The sequence below is a fragment of the Eriocheir sinensis genome, chromosome 46 (genome assembly GCF_024679095.1).
Source record: "Eriocheir sinensis breed Jianghai 21 chromosome 46, ASM2467909v1, whole genome shotgun sequence".
In the NCBI taxonomy this organism is placed as follows: domain Eukaryota; kingdom Metazoa; phylum Arthropoda; class Malacostraca; order Decapoda; family Varunidae; genus Eriocheir; species Eriocheir sinensis.
In genome coordinates, this window is record NC_066554.1 from 11936691 (window position 1) to 11959094 (window position 22404).

The following is a 22404-nucleotide window of genomic DNA, read 5'->3' on the forward strand; positions in this document are numbered from 1 at the left end:
GGATGATGAAGTAGATAGATGATGAAGTATAGATGGATGATGAAAGTAGATGAATGATGAAGTATAGACGGATGATGAAGTAGATATAGATGATGAAGTAGATGGATGATGAAGTATAGACGGATGATGAAGTAGATATAGATGATGAAGTAGATGGATGATGAAGTAGATAGATGATGAAGTATAGATGGATGATGAAGTAGATGGATGATGAAGTATAGACGGATGATGAAGTAGATGGATGACGAAGTAGACGGATGATGAAGTATATGGATGATGAAGTAGATAGATGATGAAGTATAGATGGATGATGAAGTATAGATGGATATATGATGAAGTAGATGAATGATGAAGTAGATGGATGATGAAGTATAGATGGATATATGATGAAGTAGATGAATGATGAAGTATAGACAGATGATGAAGTAGATAGATGATGAAGTATAGATGGATGATGAAGTAGATGGATGATGAAGTAGATGAATGATGAAGTAGATGGATGATGAAGTAGATGGATGATGAAGTAGATGAATGATGAAGTAGATGGATGATGAAGTAGATGGATGATGAAGTAGATGGATGATGAAGTAGATGGATGATGATAGTAGATGGATGATGAAGTAGATGGATGATGAAGTAGATGGATGATGATAGTAGATGGATGATGATAGTAGATGGATGATGAAGTAGATGGATGATGATAGTAGATGGATGATGAAGTAGATGGATGATGAAGTAGATGGATGATGAAGTAGATGGATGATGATAGTAGATGGATGATGATAGTAGATGGATGATGAAGTAGATGGATGATGATAGTAGATGGATGATGAAGTAGATGGATGATGATAGTAGATGGATGATGAGGTAGATGGATGATGAAGTAGATAAATGATGAAGTAGATGGATGATGAAGGAGATGAATGATGAAGTAGATGAATGATGAAGTAGATGGATGATGAAGTAGATGAATGATGAAGTAGATGGATGATGAAGTAGATGGATGATGAAGTAGATGGATGATGAAGTAGATGGATGATGAAGTAGATGAATGATGAAGTAGATGGATGATGAAGTATAGATAGATGATGAAGTAGATGAATGATGAAGTATATACGGATGATGAAGTAGATGATGATGAAGCTGATGCATGGATGATGAAGTATAGATAGATGATGAAGTATAGATGGATGATATGGATGATGAAGTAGATATAGATGATGAAGTAGATGGATGATGAAGTAGATGGATGATGAAGTAGATGAATGATGAAGTAGATGGATGATGAAGTAGATGGATGATGAAGTAGATGTAGTAGATGGATGATGAAGTATAGATGGATGATGAAGTAGATGCAGTAGATGGATGATGAAGTAGATGCAGTAGATGGATGATGAAGTAGATGCAGTAGATGGATGATGAAGTAGATGCAGTAGATGGATGATGAAGTAGATGCAGTAGATGGATGATGAAGTATTGATGGATGATGAAGTAGATGGATGATGAAGGAGACGGATGCTGAAGTAGATGAGTGATATGATATAGATGATAAATGAATAAATATGAAGTAGAATGATGAAATAAGTAGATGAAGAATGAGGAAGACGAATGATGAAGTCGCTTAATGATGTATATATATAGTAGATAAATGAAATTAATAGATATAATGAAAGAAAGAATTAATGAAGAATTATAAGAAGAAAAAAGTCGGCACTAGACATGCAGAACATAAGATCGAACTTCATACAGTAAGTATTTTTCAGAGATTTCAAATTCGAAACACAAATTTAGACTCCATAGAATAAAAAAAAAAAAAAATAGATGTTTGAAATGAATTATTCGGCCATACATTAACTGCAGAGTTTAATGTTGTGAGTAATAGCTCAACATTGATAAAAAGGGCAAGTATTAATATGTTACGATATCTTCATGTATAATCAAGGGAAATATTATTCCCCATTATATAAAGTCTACACACCAAAACTTGCAAAGTAGATTGTCGTACTCAACTCATTTTAAATGTAAATTTATTATAATTCGGACCCAAAACTGTCTCTAATATATAAAGTTAAGACATTTAATTATAATCATTACCAAAACCGTTAATAGTTGATGTCTTTAGCGAGTTATAGAGGCTTCCTGGAGGCATATGTGATGAAGAATATGGAGTAGAGATTGAAGATGAATGAAATATAATGAAATCAAGTAGATGAAGGAAGTATATCAATAATGAAGTAGATGAATGATGAAGTAGCCTAATGAAATATCCAGATCCAGACAATTAAAAAGATGGAAAAAAAAGAGGCTATAGATCAGAAAATAAAACAAGGAGTGGATGAATGAAACAAGTAACATATCAATAGGAGCCCCGTAGGTGATATACACATAAAACTGACTAATAAGCAGATGACTGATAAAGTAAATGAGTAGGGAAGTATCGTGCTCTGATGTGGATTATCGTACCTGAGCCTTGTGGCAGGGAGGAGCAGTGTGGCTGTCCTGTGTGGCTGAGGCGGAGGGACGAGGCCGAGCATCTTTGTGTGTGTGTTGGTGTATGCCGTGTTGGATGCCGCCGCCTGGGCCCGGGAGCAGCGCGGGGCCGCGGGGGGCATGGATCCCAGCATAGCGTGGTACCAGCCGGAGCAGCGGGGCCCCGCGGGGGAGCTGTGGGCGAGGGTCTGGCTCACGCAGCAGGGCCTCGACAACATGAACCTCGGGGACACCAACATGAACCACACGCAGCAGGTACGGCCACGGCGGGGCGGCACTTATATCCCGGCGGCCAGGTGCACAGGGGGACCAGGTGGGCGTGGCGGGCGTGCGGGCGGGCAGGGGCGGCGTGTGACGTACCCCTCCGTGCCATGACCCTAATGTCGGTATTCTCAGATCATTCCGCCTCTCATCAACTAGTTTCAAAGGCCAAAAAAGGAGATCATTTGGGTTCCCATGAGTATTTTTAGGTTCACTGTGTAGAAGAAGGGTCAAACTACCACCAGGGTCATGAAACTACCCCTGGAAATGCCCAATACTCCGATGAAAGTCTTGTCAAATACCTGAGCCTGGGTGCTGAAATGTTTAAGAATATGACCCTAAAACACTCAAGGGAAGTTTGTGTATCTGGCCGTGTAATTCTTTTTCAGCATGTATATTAACCCGGTGGTAGCAGCGGGGATCATGTTTCTTAATGGTCCCCCAAGCGAGAAAAGTGAGAAAAAAATCACCACTCACACAAACCATTTCATAATGTATATCAAAGCATTTGTGATCAGATTATGCAACATCTATTCTGGGGGGTTGAAATCATGGCACAAATTTGGCCCGTCGCTGGTACACGGTAAAGCCACAAATTTGGCCCGTCGCTGGTACATGTTAAAGCCACAAATTTGGCCTGTCGCTGGTACACGGTAAAGCCACAAATTTGGCCCGTCGCTGGTACATGTTAAAGCCACAAATTTGGCCCGTCGCTGGTACACGGTAAAGCCACAAATTTGGCCCGTCGCTGGTACATGGTAAAGCCACAAATTTGGCCCGTCACTGGTACATGGTAAAGCCACAAATTTGGCCCGTCGCTGGTACACGGTAAAGCCACAAATTTGGCCTGTCGCTGGTACACGGTAAAGCCACAAATTTGGCCCGTCGCTGGTACACGGTAAAGCCACAAATTTGGCCCGTCGCTGCTACCGGGTTAATTCATCTGTGTATGGGAAATTATGTATGGATTTAGGGATATTATTTCTAGAGTTAATGAAGAGTTATACATGTACAACCCAAGTGGGCTAATGTGAAGTTAATACTTACACTGTGGATTCCTATTCGTTCCCTGAAGGCAGTGCAGGGAAGAATGACGTCTGGGAAATAGAAGGGGGGTCAAGGGGGGTGATGCCTTCCGTTAGGAGAGTTGAGGGGGCAAAGCTCCCCAATTAGTTAAGGGATTTGGGGGAGGCAATGCTGAAGACTCCGTTATTCACTAAATCCTACGACTTTACAAACATGAGGATCAAGGACAACTTTTGGTGCTAATATTGCTGTTATAATGTTGGCGGCCCTGTGGAGCGCTGCTACGGCGGCAGACCGGGGCCTGAAACCTCATCAACGGTAAACGGTAAGGCCCCCTGTTGGTTAGGTTAAATTAGTTTAAATTTATTTGGCATGCGGTGTTGGCCAGCGGAAATGCACAGGGCGGGATGGAACAGGGCGGGGCAGTAGCGGCGGTGGGTACGCTATGCTGGGCAGTGATGATGGGTGGGGCGGGGCAGTGGCAGTGCACCTCAGGCATTGAAAAGTCAAACATTTAGTTATTTAGGGGAAGTAAACTTTCTCCATAATAAAAAGTATCATATTCTGCCCTGAAACCGTCAGTCTTGAAATTAGTATATATGCTGCACTTCGCTCAACAAGGTGGGCAGGTCCAGGGATAGTGTGAGTACCCTGGTGGTAGTGTAACTCTTCTGTACCAAGAGCCTAAAAAAACACTCATCAGAACCTAAGTGACCTTGATGGGCTATATTCTTCAACATCTCCGCACCCAAGCACACTTATTTGACAAGGCTTTTGTAGGGGTGTTAGGCAGGTCCAGGGGGGTGTAGTGACCCTGGTGGTAGTGTGGCCAGCCTTCTGTACCAGGAACTTAAAAACTCTTTAGAACCCAAGTTATTTCCTTTTCGGCCTTTGGAAATGATGTGAAAGGCAAAGAGTCTGAGAACACCGACCAATGTGTGAGAATTTTCCTCGGGGTTTGTTTATATTGGTAAAGATGTGTGTGTATTGTATTACTGTATTAAGGTCTATTAATGCCTGTGTGAGACTGTACCACTACCACTAATACTACTTCTACTGGTGTTACCATATCTTGCCTCAGAATTGGAACCCCATGTAACTCTTCTAAATTCCACTTGGAAAACCACCTCCTGTAGGGTCTATTTAATTTTTATTGAGTCCTTATATCATGTTTTTAATTATTCACCATTATTTTTATTTATAGTTTTATATTATAGTTTATTTAGTTTATGTTTGACGCCAAACGACCCAGAAGTTGTGGCGCCAAGAACAGAACGCCCCAATAATCATCATCATCCACTACCATACTTCCTCACAACTTCATGAGAAATTTTTCTAGATCCTGAAAGGGTTTTATTATTTCTGGGGATTGAACATGTGATCGGCTAGATGGGAAAGCCGCTCCTTAACCCGTCCGCTGCGATTGGCACGGATTTAGCTTTCACTGGTAGCCTGGTAACATACTCCCAGGTCTTTCTCTGCCTCTGAGGTGGATAGTGGAGTGTTTCCCATGTGGTTTGGTATGCTGGATATCCCCTCCCAAGGTGCATGATATTACATTTTTCTTCATTGCCTTGTAGCAGCCACTTTTTGTTCAATTCCTGTAGCTTGGTGATGTTTTCTTGTAGGAAATCTGCAGTCAAGGGGCTAAATATAGTCCCTCCCTTCCTCCCTCAGGAATACATTCCCGTCGCCGCGGATGACGACTCCGCCAGGACGACAACAACCACCACCACCGCCAACACCAACACCAATAATAGCTACTACAACAGAACCAAGAGGAAACGCGAGAACCGTGCCAGCACCTACGGCCTCAACCAGAACCACAAGAGCCTCATAGGGCGCTTCGGAGGTTGTCCCTGGCGGCGCAGAACCCCGCCCTATGACCTCGGGGTAGTCGGGTGAGTGCCAAGGCGGGGCAGAGCTTGGGGGGGGGGTCACAATAGGCACAGGGGGTGAAGCTGAACAACTATTACTTAATTTTTATCCCTTTTATTTTATTTCTAATCCTCTGATAATCTTGATTAAGAGGTTAGACGGTTAGAAAGTGTTATGAGTTTTCCTAAGCCCCCACTGATGGCCTTATTTGTGCCCCAGACTGCACCAGGAGATGGAGGACTTCTACTACTGGATGTCCCCCACCAAAGAGGAGCACCACATGAGAAAACGTGTGGTGGAGCGCATTGAGCAAGTTATTGTGGACCTCTGGCCGCAAGCGAGAGTGGAAATCTTCGGGAGCTTTCGCACCGGCCTGTACCTGCCTACTAGGTGAGTACATGCCTGTGATTTATGTAAACTTTCAACCTGTGCAGGGCAACAGGAATCATCATTGTATAGGTAGTCTCATCCTCCTCTTTCCACGGCGAAGGAGACAGACCAGAAGCTGAAAATGAGACTTTCTTTACAACTAAGTGAGGTCATTCTTTGTTGATTTATGCTATAAGATGCTGGCTAGCATGTGTTTGAGCAGCCATTTTTTGTTCCATTCCTGTAGCTTGGTGATGTCTTGTAGGAAATCCACAGTCAAGGGGTTAAGAGTACTATAGTGATCAAGTGCGCCTGGTGTGTTTTCAGTGATATAGATCTGGTGGTGATAGGGAAGTGGGAAGCCTTGCCGCTGCGCACGCTGGAGAAAGCTTTGCTGGACCACAAGATAGCTGAACCCTCCTCTCTCAAGGTCTTAGACAGAGCATCGGTAAGTATTTCTTTGTAATGTATTCTTTTTGAAAGGATCAAGAAAGATCCATATACTTCAATCTCAAACTTCCATGCAATGTCTACATCTAATATATATATATATATATATATATATATATATATATATATATATATATATATATATATATATATATATATATATATATATATATATATATATATATATATATATATATATATATATATATATATATATATATTATATAATATATATATAATATATATATATATTAAAAAATGTCTTAATTATTATTTTATTATTATTATTATTATTATTATTATTATTATTATTAATATTATTATTATTATTATTATTATTATTATTATCATTATTATTATTATTGTTGTTGATATTATTATCTCACATCTGTGATGTTAAATTGAGCTTTATTCATTCACTTCTTTTCATTATTTCATCATTCAACAAATTCACAAATTAAATATTGCCTTCAAGTTATACTCTGATGTAATAAAGTAAATTGTTTCACTCCTGCTGCTCTCCTCTTATAAGTGTGGTGCCAAGTGATGAATATGTCATTTATCAGCTGTTCCCTTCCCAGGTGCCCATTGTGAAGCTGACTGACAGCGAAACAGACGTCAAGGTGGACATTTCCTTCAACATGAGCAGTGGCGTGAACTCTGCTCGGCTTATCAAAGATTTTAAGAAGCGCTTTCCAGTTCTGTCCAAGCTAGTCATGGTGCTCAAGCAGTTTCTCCTCCAGAGGGACCTGAACGAAGTCTTCACTGGAGGAATATCTTCGTACTCTCTCATACTTATGACAGTCAACTTCTTGCAGGTGAGAAAAGGCTGGTATAGAAAGTTTCTCAGTGCATTTTAAGGGATCAGGTTTTGTTCATATAGTTACTTGTTTTGATGTATGTGTGTGTGTGGTCAGTTTGTTTATTCAATAACAAAAATTCAAAAACAGCATAGGAAGTATTTTATGATTTTTGTAAACTCTGGAGAAAGGTAAATAGCAAGACCATAACTCAACCTCTTATAAAGAAAACAATGCAAGAGTCTGCTGCTTTAAGTGCCAAACATTCTAAATTACAGCAAAACAACATTAAACACAGTTTGCCTTTCGTCATGCTCTGTAGAGATGTACCCAAGCTCACTGTTCACTTAGTTTTGTCTTCCATTATTTCAACTTTCAACTTCCATTTAATTTGGACTCCACAACCCTTTTTGGTATTTAACCCATCCGCTGCGATTGGCATGGATTTGGCCTTCAATGATAGCCTGGTAACATATAGTCCCAGGTCTTTCTTTGCCTCTGTGCTGGATAGTGGAGTGTTTCCCATGTGCTGGATATCCCCTCCCAAGGTGCAGGACTACATTTTTCTTCATTGAATTGTAGCAGCCACTTTTTGTTCCATTCCTGTAGCTTGGTGATGTCTTCTTGTAGGAAACTGCAGTCAAGGGGTTAAAAGCTGTAATATGTTTTTTTCCAGCTACATCAAAGGTTAGACGCCTCTCAGCCCAACGCCAATCTCGGAGTGTTGCTGATAGAGTTCTTTGAGTTGTACGGTCGGCATTTTAACTACCTGAAGACTGGCATCAGGATAAAGGACGGCGGAGCATATATATCAAAGGAAGAGGTGAGTTAGTAACATTACAACATTACCTTCACTCAGTAGCCTCAGTCATTTTTCACTCCACCTTTGATATGATTTCTCTGCTCATATCCATTTATCCCCTATGATTTAGTGTGTGTGCATACATGAAGGGTGAACCTGGAGCCTTTGCAGAAGCTTGATGAGTACAGAATTATCAGAAAGGGAGGTGAGACAAGTTGGGAAAGTCCTTATTCCTGATGAAGTATATGTGAACTTTTCAGTCAGGTATTAGTCATGTCTTTATTGAATGAATTACAAAGTCTGAGGAGAGGTTATGTGGGCCAAGATTAACAGGAAGAAGGAATTTCCATGTCCCTATGAACATGCTTTAACGTCTGTATGGGTGCAGAGACACGTTACACCATGCCCTGCTGAAGCTTAACATTGGTCATAACAGAGACGCGGACATGGAATGCAGCACAGCAATCGAGAATTCGTGCAGTGGAAATGAGTTATATAAGAGGTGCATGTGGTATGTCAGGATGGGATGGAGAGAGTAATGAAAGCGTGTATGAGTGGTTTGGTATGGGTGCGACAGCGAAAGGTGTGGAGTGTGGAGTGGGTGAAGCGTGGTGTGTTGAGATGGTTTGGACACGTGATGAGAATGGGGGAGAATGAATTCGTGAAGAGAGTGTATGAGGGAAGGGGTGTCAGGGGAAGGCCACCTGTCATGTGGATAAATAGGGTGAGTGGGTATTGGAGCGAGAGAGTTGGAAGTAGCAGGATTGAGTGTGCTGAGAGGGAGTGCCAGAACAGGGAGAGATGGAGACACTTCTAGCGCGGCCACCCCCTGGAGGGAAGTTACCGCAGGGGAGCAAGGCATCAGAGATATAGATAGATCATAGCAGAATTCTTGCTCCAGAAGGTTAATGTTGGCTACCTCTTGTTCCAGGTGCAGAGGGACATGCCTGAGGGTCACCGGCCGTCTGTACTGTGCATTGAAGACCCGCTCATACCAGGGAACGACATTGGCCGGTCCTCATATGGAGTGCTGCAGGTCAAGCAGGCGTTTGAGTATGCTTACATTGTACTGTCTCAGGTGTGTATGATGTATCTACGTATGAAGGCATGTTCATTCAAGGACTGCCAGGTGCATATTTGAGACCCTGAAAATCACAAGGCTACACATGCCAGGCTTAGATATTGAGTAAACTGTTGATAAGGTTTGGTTATTGTTGTATAATGCAGTTTTGGATCAGTTATATTGTCATAATGTATTAAATCAGACTCGTAGAAGACGGTGGATCTTTTACAGAATCTGTTGTTGATAAAAACTCTAATGTAGTTGGTGATGGTTAACCTATCCGCTGTGATTGGCATGGATTTGGCTTTCACTGGTAGCCTGGTAACACATACTCAGCTCTTTCTCTGCCTCTGTGGTGAATAGTGGAGTGTTTCCCATGTGGTATTGGTATGCTGGATATCCCCTCCCAAGATGCAGGACTTTACATTTTTCTTCATTGAATTGTAGCAGCCACTTTTTGCTCCATTCCTGTAGCTTGGTGAGGTCTTCTTGTATGAAATCCACAATCTAGGGGTTAAGACATTTTTGTACCCTCTCCGCAGGCTGTGAATCCCCTCAACAACATCATCAATGACCCCAATGAGTACTCCATCCTGGGGCGCATCTTGAGGATAACGGACGACGTCATCCTGTACCGCCAGTGGATTCAGAAGACCTTCCCCGTCAGCCGGATGCCCGTTACCTCATCCGGGGCGCACCATGTCACTCCCTCACACCCGGCCACGCCACCCACGCCACCAGTGGAGTTCTATGGCCAGAGCAGCTTGAAGGTTGGGGAGGGGTATTTTTGGCATAAGAGTAACAATTACTGTAGAGAAAGGTTTGTCAGTATTTTGGGTTGGCAACCATACTATAATAATTAGTTTCTAGTTTTTAGCACGGAAATACTGCTTGCTTTAGTTCTCATTGCTCCTTGCTCTCACCTTGCCGAGGGGTGAAGAAGAGGTTAAGAAGAGTTAAGGAATGGAACTACTCTGCCTCATAAGAGTTAAATTTGTGTACATTGCAACTAAGGGTCAATTTTATATAAACTTGTCATGTTGTATGGATACTATGAAGCTGTTTTCCAAGTCTTCTAGTTGTTACTCTGATATTTTCCTTGTAAGGGTTATAATATGTACTATGTGTTTTGGCCAAGTGTCTTTTCTGTGTAAACTTGTGTCATATGGATACTTTTCTATGTAAACTTGTTGTGTTATATGGATATCATGTACTAGCTATTTTCCAAGACTTCCATTAATAACTTTATATATATTTCTTCTTCCTAGGAGTCATCGGATAACCAGTACAACAGCAACAACAACAAAAACAACAACAACCACAATGAGAACAGGAACATGTGCATGAAGTCAAGCCTGGCTGATGATGATGCCCTGTCCTCTGAGGCCTCGGAGCCACATTCCACGCCACCCTCCTCCGTCTCCTCAGTCAGCGATGACACGGTGAGTGGGGCGGACCAGTCACTCATCCTCCATTGGGTTAGGTTGAGATGTTCTGCTCAGTCATTCTTCCTTCCCTGCATTGGGAATTCTTGAAACAGTTTTATTTTAAGCATTATGAGGCCTCGCACATCTGTAGCTTACTCCCCAGCTTAACTTTCGTACTATTTTTAACCCGTCCGCTGCGATTGGCACGGATTTTGCCTTCACTCGTAGCCTGGTAACATATAGTCCCAGGTCTTTCTCTCCCTCTGTGGTGGGTAGGGGAATGTTTCCCATGTGGTATTGGTATGCTGGATATTCCCTCCCAAGGTGCATGACTTTACATTTTTCTTCATTGAATTGTAGCAGCCACTTTTTGTTAATACATTCCTGTAGCTTGGTGATGTCTTCTGGTTGGAAATCCACAGTCAAGGGGAGGCACAACAGCTCTTCTTGTTTATCCTTGATTATCCTTATTTTCCCATATGAGGTTAGATGGAGCACATGGTGAGGAAGATCATGAAGTAACAAGAGCATTATGCATTTCCAGGACTCTGACCAGGCTGTTGACATGAGTGAGGGGAGCCGCAACAGCTCCCCGAACATCCACCACCAACTGCAGCTCCACCACCTCGCCAGCACCCCAGCCGTCAGCCCCGTCATCAGCACCGTGCCTGGCATCAGCTGCGGCAAGGCGAGCAAGCACCAAGGTCTGGCTGGCACCGCTCCGCCCCTGCACCACCCTGGCACTCTCGATCTGGAGGGCCGCTTGGATGAGGTGCCACAGGGGAACAAGCAGCAGCATCACGTGCCACACTACCACCCTGAGCACATGCCAGCACCACACTCCTGGCACCACCACCCATCAGGAGGCTCCGGCCAGAACGTCAGCCCCACCAAGCCTTTGCCCAAGCACCGGAGATATTCCCAGCCCTCTCAAGGTAGGCAACTCACATGTCTGTAGCCTCGACCTAGGGTTAAGGTATAAGGGATACATGTAAATGTTGTTTTGTCCTGCCCTTGTTTTATTCTTCAAACTTTACTGTTGCTGTCTTTTGATTTTTATTGCTATTCATGTGCATAATCTTGAGGGCCGCTGGAGGAGTATATATAACTGGCACCGCATGTACTCCCTTCACCCCGTTCCCTGAGGCTGTAGTTTTCAGAGCATTACAGTTGTCTGTGAAAAGCTATTTGTTATTTAACTGTTTTTGGTGTACTGGCAAGCAATGTTTCTCTCATCTTTCAGGTGGTGCATCCGGGGCCGGAGAGCTTCGCCTGGGCAAGGGGAGTGGTGGGAACAAGTACTCAGGTGACAACCTGAACAGTAACAGTGTGGGCGGTGTGTCAGTGAGTGGGCCGGCCCCCGTGGGCGGCGGCAGCGGCCAGGGGAGAGTGCGAGTGCCCTACAATAAGCGCAAAAAGTCTTCGCGGCGAGACTCAGACACTCGGAGTGAGGCGCACGACATCCACCGGTGATGTCGGGGGAGTGGTGGTGTGGACAGTGGACCTTGCCGGGGCGCCCCGGGGAGCGTCAGAACCGCCTGGCCAAGCGCCGCCTGTGATGAATGGTGAACAGTCGGGTGACTGTGATCTTGGCGTTGTCCTGAAAGGTGCAAGCCAGCCCTCTTACCTTCTGTGAATATACGACGTGTGAGTTTCTCCGAGTGTGCGAGAGAACAAGCCAGGTTTCTAAGACAACCCTCCATTCCAGGGGACGCTGCTGTACAAGTCCACGCTAGTTTGTGGAGCGTAATGACGTGAACCTTTGAGCAACGTGGCTGTTTTTTCCAGAACTGTGAGAGTTTTTAATAGACCAATAATTATAGAGTATATTTTATTGTTTTATTTCCGTTGTTTGAGCTGATTTGTTTGGTATGAGTTTTGTTGGCCATCAAAACAAGTTTATTAAGTGAATGTTTTCTGCCATTTGATCTTTGCCATTGGAAGTGCAGCGAGCCAGAGCACTGGTTGAGTTCTTGAGGTCAATGACACATCAGGGGATTGTTGTAGGGTTCTTCTGTATGGCCTATGCAAAAAATATTAAAAGTAAAAAATATGTAATGTAGTGAGGGTGGGTAGACCCTTAGTGTATGCTTCCAAATAGAATCTGTCATTAGTGATGTTATTTGTGTATGTATATAAACTTATATTTTATGTGATGTGTGTGTGTTTTGTGTTGAATTGTATGACTTAATATAGTACATAAGTAAGTAATACGAGATGCGTGTATGTTATACATTTGCATTTTATGCATCATGAATGAATTTGAGCCTTTGTTCCTTTGGTTGGGTTGTGTGTACAAGGCAAAGTTTTGTGCATGGAGTTGTGGTGTACAAGGTAGTCCCATAGTGTGTGTGTGCAAGGTGTGGGAGTGGCGGGGATGTGCTGGGTAGTGTGTAGAGGGAGAGGGGGTACTTAACTTATTTTTGTCAATTCCTGTTGGACCAAAATCTTGTTTCTTGGAGTCAGGCAGCAGCTCTGCTGATGGGTCTTGTTGTGCATCCTGCTAGTTTGTTGTGTTCAGCTCTTGGAGCGTGACCGAGGCCACTCACTGCCCACACATTAGCCCAGCGTAAGACTAGACGCCCGCTGTCGGTCCTCAGCCGGGGCGGGGCGCTTGAGGGGTTTAGTACGGCTGCATATTTTCCTAGATTGTGATTTTCTGTGCCAAGGAAATACATTGCCTAAGACTTGTGTACTGAAGAATAAATCATCTAAGTCATACATAGAAGTCCATATCACTTTTGTTCTAAGTAAATTAATGTACTAAGTCAACAATAGAATATTTTCCTATGTGAATGAGTGTAGTTGTACAATAGTTATTTATTATATTATTATGAATGCATTTAAAACCTCCATAGGTTTTATGAGCTAAGTGTCGGATTTCAAAGTTTTATTAGTTTAGCTGGTCGCAGCAGCTGTATGCAATAGATGTGTAGCCCCTCCAGTTTTCTATGGGATTGGGAATGATAACAATAATACCCTAGAGAAATATTTTCTTGTACTGATGCCTGTGTGCCCAAGACATGTCCAAGTAATCTTGTCATGGATGAGGATGGTTGGCAGACAGGTCAAAAATCTTTTACCCTGAAACTATGACTCAATCAGTATTGTCAAGGAAATAATTTACATTAGGCATAAAGAAAAGGTCACAGCCTGAACATTGTGACAAAATACAACATTGATAACTCAGCCCCAAGCATTGAAACATCACATGTAAACTCTACGTATAATGTGTTACCAGTACGTTGTAGGCATCTTTCAGTATAATATATTTTAAGATATTTCCACAAGCCAACCAGAGTGCAAATGTACCACACATGTAAGTTACTTGCTGCGAAAAGTGCCTGGCTCACTTAGGCCACAATCGTTCATGCAGTTTATTTGGTTTCAAACAAAGGCGTTAATATCATTGTAGGGAGCCCGGACCGCTCTTTGTAAACAATGCTGATTGGTGCCACCTCTAAATGCCGAACCGCGTGACTTTCTGCCGCTTTGCATGTCGTTTGAGGTTGAACATGAGTGTCTTGCCGTGATCCCTCAGCCACGATGGTAGAGTTTAAGTCATTCCTAGGCAGCAACACGAGTAGCTTTGTGACGTGTACATTTTTCTAAATGCTGATCATTGTACAAGTCTTGGTGACCCTCGGACTAGCAGCACCAGTCACTGTAGTCGATTCCACGAGAACTGGCGGGCCTATTCTTTCAAGGATGGACTCGCGGACTTGGTATCATTGCTTGGGTAGTAAGCTATGGCAGGTTGGATCTAGTAAACAACAGCCATGGAGACCGTCACCCAAGCAATGATGCCAAGTCCGTGAGTCCACCCCTGAAGGATTAGGCCCGCCAGCTCTCGTGGAACCAATTCTAGTGCTCCCCGCAGGGTGTGCAAGCCCTCCTCCGGCCGTGAGAGGTTTCCCTTTGGTGATGCTACTTAGTATTAATTTTGACCTGTAGTTCATGGCGGGGGAGGCGTTGACTGTGTGGATAAAAGATTCTTGGCCTGTGCAGACATTAAGTATTGGGTATGGAGGAGTGGAGAGGAAGGAATAAGTACTTGCTGTGAATAAAGAAATATAAAAAAATAGCATAAAAAGCCACTGATTTGACTAATAGTTTATTATTACTACTACTACCAGCTTGCACTCTGATATTAGAATTCACAAAACTGAAAAAAAAATATATATTGTTCTGCCATGCATTGAAAACACTGTCACTCACCTGTAGTGCAATAAAAATAATGTAAAAGGTTTATAAAAAAAAAATTGCTTGCTTTTCTGTATGACTTCCAGGTGGGTTTGTTTGTGGTGACGGGCCGGGGCAACCGACGGCCTTGTACGTGCCCTTGACAAGCGACTAAACCAAGATTATTCAGTGTTTACAGAGCACCAAAGACTGTAGAAATGTCTTGTATAGTATTAAGTTTGTTACCTTCATAAAATTACTGCCTGTCATTTTTCTACTCCTCAGGAAATCGAAAAACCTGTCAATTTCTCATTTGGATTATGATTACAAAGCGCGAAAGACTGTAAATGTGTCTTGTATACTTTAAAGTTTGCATTACCCTTATGAAATTATTCCCTAAGTCATTTTTTCTACTTTTCAGATAATCAAAAAACCTGTCATTTTCTCATTTGGCTTATGACTGAGGCAGAAATGTCATGGCAGATTTACCTTCAATGACAAAGGCACTTGCACCAAAATGTACATCACACTATGAAAAAAATCTGGAAATTGCTTAAAAATGACTTGGGCAATTATTTTATGGGGGGGTGACAGTATGTTAGCATCTCTGCGCACCAAATACTACGCAGAAATCTGTCGTGTAGTCTTTGGGTGCTTTGTAAGAAAGGAGTTAACTTGAAAGACCCATTTGGATTGTGAAATACTACACAAGGATCTGTCGTGTAGTGTGCAGTGCTTTGTAAGAAAGGAGTTAACTTGAAGAGTCATTTGGGTTGTTATATACCACACAAGAATCTGTTATGTGGTCTTGATTGCTTTGTAAGAGAGGGGTTAACTTGAAAGAGCCATTTGGATTGTGAAATACTACACAAGGATCTGTCGTGTAGTGTGCAGTGCTTTGTAAGAAAGGAGTTAACTTGAAGAGTCATTTGGGTTGTTATATACCACACAAGAATCTGTTATGTGGTCTTGAGTGCTTTGTAAGAGAGGAGTTAACTTGAAAGAGCCATTTGGATTGTGAAATACTACACAAGGATCTTTCGTGTAGTGTGCAGTGCTTTGTAAGAGAGGAGTTAACTTGAAGAGTCTTTTGGGTTGTTAAATACCACACAAGAATCTGTTATGTGGTCTCGAGTGCTTTGTAAGAGAGGAGTTAACTTGAAGAGTCTTTTGGGTTGTTAAATACCACACAAGAATCTGTTATGTGGTCTCGAGTGTTTTGTAAGAGAGGAGTTAACTTGAAGAGTCTTTTGGGTTGTTAAATACCACACAAGAATCTGTTATGTGGTCTCGAGTGCTTTGTAAGAGAGGAGTTAACTTGAAGAGTCATTTGGATTGTTAAATACCACACAAGTATCCATCGTGTAGTCTTGAGTGCTTTGTAAGAATGGAGTTAACTGGAAGTCATTTGGTGTAGTCTTTGGTACTTTGTGAAAATGATTAACTTTGAAGAGCCATTTGGTTTGTTAAGTACTATACAAGAATCTGTCGTGTAGTCTTTGGCGCTGTCTGAAATCGAGTAAACGTGGCGAGTCGCGGAAGCCGTTGTGTTGGGCCGAGGAACTTTTGTCTTCTGTTAAGCGACACACTTTAGCCTGTCGTGTTAAGCCATGTTGGAATCTATCTTACCATACCGTGTGATATAACATTAGCCAAATATATAGTAGCGTAATCATAATACTTTGCATAGTATTAGAACACAAAGAAAGACATGTTTTCATATTTATTTTATTCTAAGTCTTGCGTAAATTTGGCAAAACAGGGTTGAGTTGGCAGCGACTAACACCCAGGTTTAGTTTTTTCCTCCTTCAAAGTTACCAGGATTGATGTAGAGTTAATTTTACTTGCATTAGTGCAGTATAACCTTGATTTGCCAGAGCCAGATATCTTAAACAATTGTGTTGACTGGTGGATTGTATTGGGAAATTTATACTCTCATTATAATTCATTTTAAACTCGGCACACACTCACATTTATTTTGATTTGTCAGACCCAGATATCTTAAAAAATTATGTAGACTGGTGGATTGTATTGAGAAATTTATACTCTTTCATTATAATTCATTGACAACACAACACACTCACATTTATCAGTCCTTTAAGCATCAATCTGTTTCACCCCAGTCACTGTAGGTTCAGTTTTACTTGCATCAGTGTTACCTTGACTTGCCAGACACAGAAAACCTAAAAAAATATTGTGCCCTGGATGCTGTTGGGAAATCTATGCTTTTTCACTATACACAACACACACACATTTACCAGTCATTTAAGCATCAGTCTGTTTCACCCCAGTCACTGTAGGTTTGATTTTAATTGCATCAGTATTACCTTGATTTGCCAGACCCAGAAAATCAAAAAAAAATTGTGTACGTAGACTGGATTGTGTTGGGAAGTTTGTGCTCTTTCATTTTAAACACGGCACACACACACACACACACACACACACACACACACACACACACACACACACATTTGTCTGTTATTGTAGTAAGTATCAGTTATATACCCCAGTCATTTATCAGCTGCATTCTTATTTTCTTCTTCCTTTTTCTTGTTTCTTTCTTTTCTTCTTTTTCTTCCTTATTTTCTTCTTTTTCTGCTTCATTTTTTTTTCTTCTTCTTTTTCTTCTCCTCCTCCTTCCTCAGTTAACATCCATATCTTCCCCTTATGGGTGTTTACTTAACCTTATACCTTGCCTTATACTTATTCACTTGTACTCGGTCATTTGTGTGCTGTGTTCTGCTCTCAGAAAAGTATAGATTCCCAGCAGTCTTGATCACTTGCTTCCCCTTCCTTTCAGTCCAAGCAATCAAGGTGTTACTGTTATGCACTCTGGATAATGCCAATGGCTAAGGCTTTGTGAAGAAACAACACACTATTAAGTTGTTGGGTTTTCCTCTGAAGGTTAGGTTGATGTGGTTAGTTGTGTTATATCGAGAGCTGCTGAAGGTTTTGGCTCACCCAGTTTGTAAATTGATTTTTATTATGTTTTGCTTTTATTTTTTATGCTTAGAATCACACTAGAAAATACATAACAAAAGCTTGTGAACATACAATCATGTAAGTGGTTTTCTTGTTTTATTGTTTAATGTTAATAATGAGTTGCTTTGGTCAGTGTGTAAAAGTAAGTTCATTTATTGATTCTGTCACCAACACTGTATACAATAAGTGATGTCTAGGTGGCTAACAACTTACTACTGCAGAATGGAGCCACAGACATGTCATATTTGTGTACGAGAAGCTGACCCCACATATATTTTTATTGTGTTGAAGGGGCTAAAGTACTTAAAATGTCCAAACACAGGCACACATACACACACACACACACACACACACACACACACACATACACATACACCAGTCCAGACCATGAGTGCATTACAAACACACACACACACATACATACACATACACCAGTCCAGCATGAGTGAATTACAAACACACACACACACACACACACACACACACACACACACATACATACACATACACCAGTCCAGACCATGAGTGAATTACAAACACACACACACGCAACCAAATCCTGACACCGCAGAACACATAGTAACTTGCCTATTGGTGTGTGGGGGAAAGAATTTTTTCATATCTCTCCTGGGAAAGTAATAATTCATCTGATTGAGTATTATACATCAGTCTGTTGATGTCCACTGAGCACTGAGCAGCCTGGTGTTTAGTGTGTTTGTGTGGGTCTGTCCTTGTGTTGTGCGGCCCACCACTCCACCACAGCATTCCCGCTATGCTTGCTGTGGTTGGTTGATTCTTTGTGGTGAATTGTAATCTAGTTTTATGTGGCAGACTATTGGAGTGCTTTGATCTTTCACTAAAATTCAATATTATGAGGTGAATGACAGTGATTTGTGCTTGGATATCGGCTAAGAAAATTGTGAAGAATTATAGTTCTACCTCTGTACAGTTAGGCAAATTAGTTAATTTATTAATACAAAGTTCAGTGTGATTACTTTTGTCTTAGATTTATTTAGTAATGTTTGATATCTTTAAGCAATCAGTCTGTATTGACATTCATTTCCAGCGTGTATTGTTTGCGACAGACCACGTAGTCGACAGTGTTCCCGGGAAGTAACCCAAAGGGAACAGGTGGACATTCGCGCCATCTTGTGACACAGTTTGTCAGATGTTTCCTTTTTAAAAGTACATATATGCAAAAATACTCATACATAACGTTAAGCTTCACAAGAAATGCATTTGGGATCACTAATTACAGAAGAGATATTAACACCAGAAGTGGTTGTAGCTAAACTGTCCTTGTGTGACCAAAGTAAAGAGTGGAGAGTACGAGGCAGCGAGCGAACCTTTCACTCACTGTTGTAGCAGCGGCCATGGGGAGAAATTCTTGCCACACTCACGGGAAAATTTGCCGCCGCGCACAGTCTCATTTTTGTCTCGTTTCGGACCTGCATCAAAGACTTCATGGGAAAAAAACAAAACTGAAACACACAATTACTGGAAGGGTTGCCAGGCGAGAAGCGTATGTCTTGGAAGCCTACTACATAAGTTTCACGTTGGGTTTCAGCGGAACGTGTACTAGTAACAGATACAGGATTTCTGGTTTTTGTACAAATATTTACAGTGTGACCATTGCCTTGAAAATTTATAAGTGAAAATTTAGGTAAAAAGAGTAAATGTACTTCTTGTTTTCTTACCCCTGATCATGTTTGGATTAGGAAGGTAGAAATCATATATAGCAAGAAACTCCATATTTAGCTAGTTTTAGTGCCAACTGCATAGATTATAGACCAAACCATATATCAATGTCTTTGTGAATGTCGTAGTGATGAGGATGATGCTGGAGTGAGCATGAGATTGAAAGATTAAATTATATAGCAAGCTCTTGATATTAGGGTGGGTCAGTCCAGGACCAAGAGAGGTGATGCTTGGAGTGTGAGTTGATGCTGTGCTGATAAAGGGTGATGCTGTTGTGATGCTGTGGTGATGAATGGGATGGGAGGTGATGAATGGAATGAGAGGTGATGTCTTGGTGATGAATGGGATGGGAGGTGATGAATGGGATATGGGAGGTGATGAAATTAATGGGATGGGAGGTGATGAATGGGATGAGAGATGATGAATGGGATGAGAGGTGATGAATGGGATGAGATGTGATGAATGGGATGGGAGGTGATGAATGGAATGAGAGGTGATGTCTTGGTGATGAATGGGATGGGAGGTGATGAATGGGATATGGGAGGTGATGAATGGGATGAGAGGTGATGAATGGGATGGGAGGTAATGAATGGGATATGGGAGGTACGTGATGAATGGGATATGGGAGGTACGTGATGAATGGGATGGGAGGTGAAGAATGGGATATGGGAGGTACGTGATGAATGGGATGGGAGGTGAAGAATGGGATATGGGAGGTACGTGATGAATGGGATGGGAGGTAATGAATGGGATATGGAGGTACGTGATGAATGGGATGGGAGGTGAAGAATGGGATATGGGAGGTACGTGATGAATGGGATGGGAGGTGAAGAATGGGATATGGGAGGTACGTGATGAATGGGATGGGAGGTAATGAATGGGATATGGGAGGTACGTGATGAATGGGATGGGAGGTGAAGAATGGGATATGGGAGGTACGTGATGAATGGGATGGGAGGTGAAGAATGGGATATGGGAGGTACGTGATGAATGGGATGGGAGGTGAAGAATGGGATATGGGAGTGTGATGAATGGGATGGGAGGTAATGATCGAATGGGATATGATGAATGGGATGAGATGTGATGAATGGGATGGGAGGTGATGAATGGGATGGGAGGTAATGAATGGGATATGGGAGATACGTGATGAATGGGATATGGGAGATACGTGATGAATGGGATGGGAGGTGAAGAATGGGATATGGGAGGTACGTGATGAATGGGATATGGGAGGTACGTGATGAATGGGATGGGAGGTAATGAATGGGATATGGGAGGTACGTGATGAATGGGATGGGAGGTAATGAATGGGATATGGGAGGTACGTGATGAATGGGATGGGAGGTAATGAATGGGATATGGGAGGTACGTGATGAATGGGATGGGAGGTCAAGAATGGGATATGGGAGATACGTGATGAATGGGATATGGGAGATACGTGATGAATGGGATGGGAGGTGAAGAATGGGATATGGGAGATACGTGATGAATGGGATATGGGAGATACGTGATGAATGGGATGGGAGGTGAAGAATGGGATATGGGAGGTACGTGATGAATGGGATGGGAGGTGAAGAATGGGATATGGGGTATACGTGATGAATGGGATGGGAGGTGAAGAATGGGATATGGAGGTACGTGATGAATGGGATGGGAGGTGAAGAATGGGATATGTGAGGTACGTGATGAATGGGATGGGAGGTGAAGAATGGGATATGGGAGGTACGTGATGAATGGGATGGGAGGTAATGAATGGGATATGGGAGGTACGTGATGAATGGGATGGGAGGTGAAGAATGGGATATGGGAGATACGTGATGAATGGGATGGGAGGTGAAGAATGGGATATGGGAGGTACGTGATGAATGGGATGGGAGGTGAAGAATGGGATATGGGAGGTACGTGATGAATGGGATGGGAGGTGAAGAATGGGATATGGGAGATACGTGATGAATGGGATGGGAGGTGAAGAATGGGATGGGAGGTGATGAATGGGATATGGGAGGTACGTGATGAATGGGATATGGGAGGTACGTGCATGATGAATGGGATATATGGGGGGTGATGAATGGGATGAAAAAGTATGCTATTAAAATGTTGCAAAATGACGAAGTGAATGCTGTGATATCTTGGGTAACAAAAAAATAAAAATAAATAAAGCCAAGAAACATCCATATATATATATTGACATAGTAAAATATGGTTTGATAAATAAAAAATAAAAAATCAGTGTAATGTGACAGGAGGACTTATTTACAAGGCTATATAGATAAAAAGAAGAAAAAGAGGAAAATAAGTGCAATAATATAGTGATCGATTGTGTACGGTAATGTGATATATATAGTGATAGTGTAATGATATTGTGATAGTGTAATGTGTATAGTGATAGTGTAATGTGATATATATAGTGATAGTGTAATGATATAGTGATAGTGTAATGATATAGTGATAGTGTAATGTGTATAGTGATAGTGTAATGTGATAGGAGGACTTACAAAGCTATAAAGATAAAAAAAATAAAAAAAATAAGAAGTACAATATGTGATAGTGATTGTGTACGGTAATGTGATAGTGTAATGATATTGTGATAGTGTAATGTGATAGGAGGACTTACAAAGCTATACAGATCAAAAAAAGAAGAAAATAAGAAGTGCAATATATGTGATAGTGATTGTGTACGGTAATGTGATAGTGTAATGATATTGTGATAGTGTAATGTGATAGGAGGACTTACAAAGCTATACAGATCAAAAAAAGAAGAAAATAAGAAGTGCAATATATGTGATAGTGATTGTGTACGGTAATGTGATAGTGTAATGATATTGTGATAGTGTAATGTGTATAGTGATAGTGTAATATGATAGGAGGACTTACAAAGCTATACAGATCAAAACAAGAAGAAAATAAGAAGTGCAATATATGTGAGATCGTGACACGTACGGTAATTAATGTGATAGTGATAGTGTAATGTGATAG

The 22404-nt window shown here is 41.7% G+C and overlaps 1 protein-coding gene across 2 annotated transcripts; it reads left to right on the forward strand.

The window, feature by feature from the left end:
* The first annotated feature begins 2466 nt into the window (after positions 1-2466).
* Positions 2467-19411, forward strand: LOC126981128 (terminal nucleotidyltransferase 4B-like). 2 transcript variants are annotated; one of them, XR_007733750.1, is made up of 12 exons: positions 2467-2745; positions 5455-5678; positions 5875-6045; positions 6352-6472; positions 7056-7292; positions 7951-8097; positions 9008-9154; positions 9682-9909; positions 10408-10581; positions 11111-11501; positions 11810-16880; positions 17049-19411. XR_007733750.1 is itself a non-coding variant. In XM_050831838.1 (11 exons), exons 1-11 carry the CDS (start codon positions 2611-2613, stop codon positions 12037-12039), a joined length of 2205 nt encoding a protein of 734 aa, XP_050687795.1. In that variant the 5' UTR covers positions 2467-2610; the 3' UTR covers positions 12040-19411. The 2 variants fall into 2 exon arrangements, 1 of the variants encoding a protein (XP_050687795.1); XM_050831838.1 differs by having other exon boundaries at positions 11810-19411.
* The last annotated feature ends 2993 nt before the right edge of the window (positions 19412-22404 follow it).

Coding starts and splice junctions, on each gene's coding strand:
- LOC126981128 (XM_050831838.1), top strand. CDS start 2,611: ATGGATCCCAGCATAGCGTGGTACCAGCCGGAGCAGCGGGGCCCCGCG. Junction 5,679..5,874: donor TATGACCTCGGGGTAGTCGG/GTGAGTGCCAAG, acceptor TTTGTGCCCCAG/ACTGCACCAGGAGATGGAGG. Junction 10,582..11,110: donor CCTCAGTCAGCGATGACACG/GTGAGTGGGGCG, acceptor ATGCATTTCCAG/GACTCTGACCAGGCTGTTGA.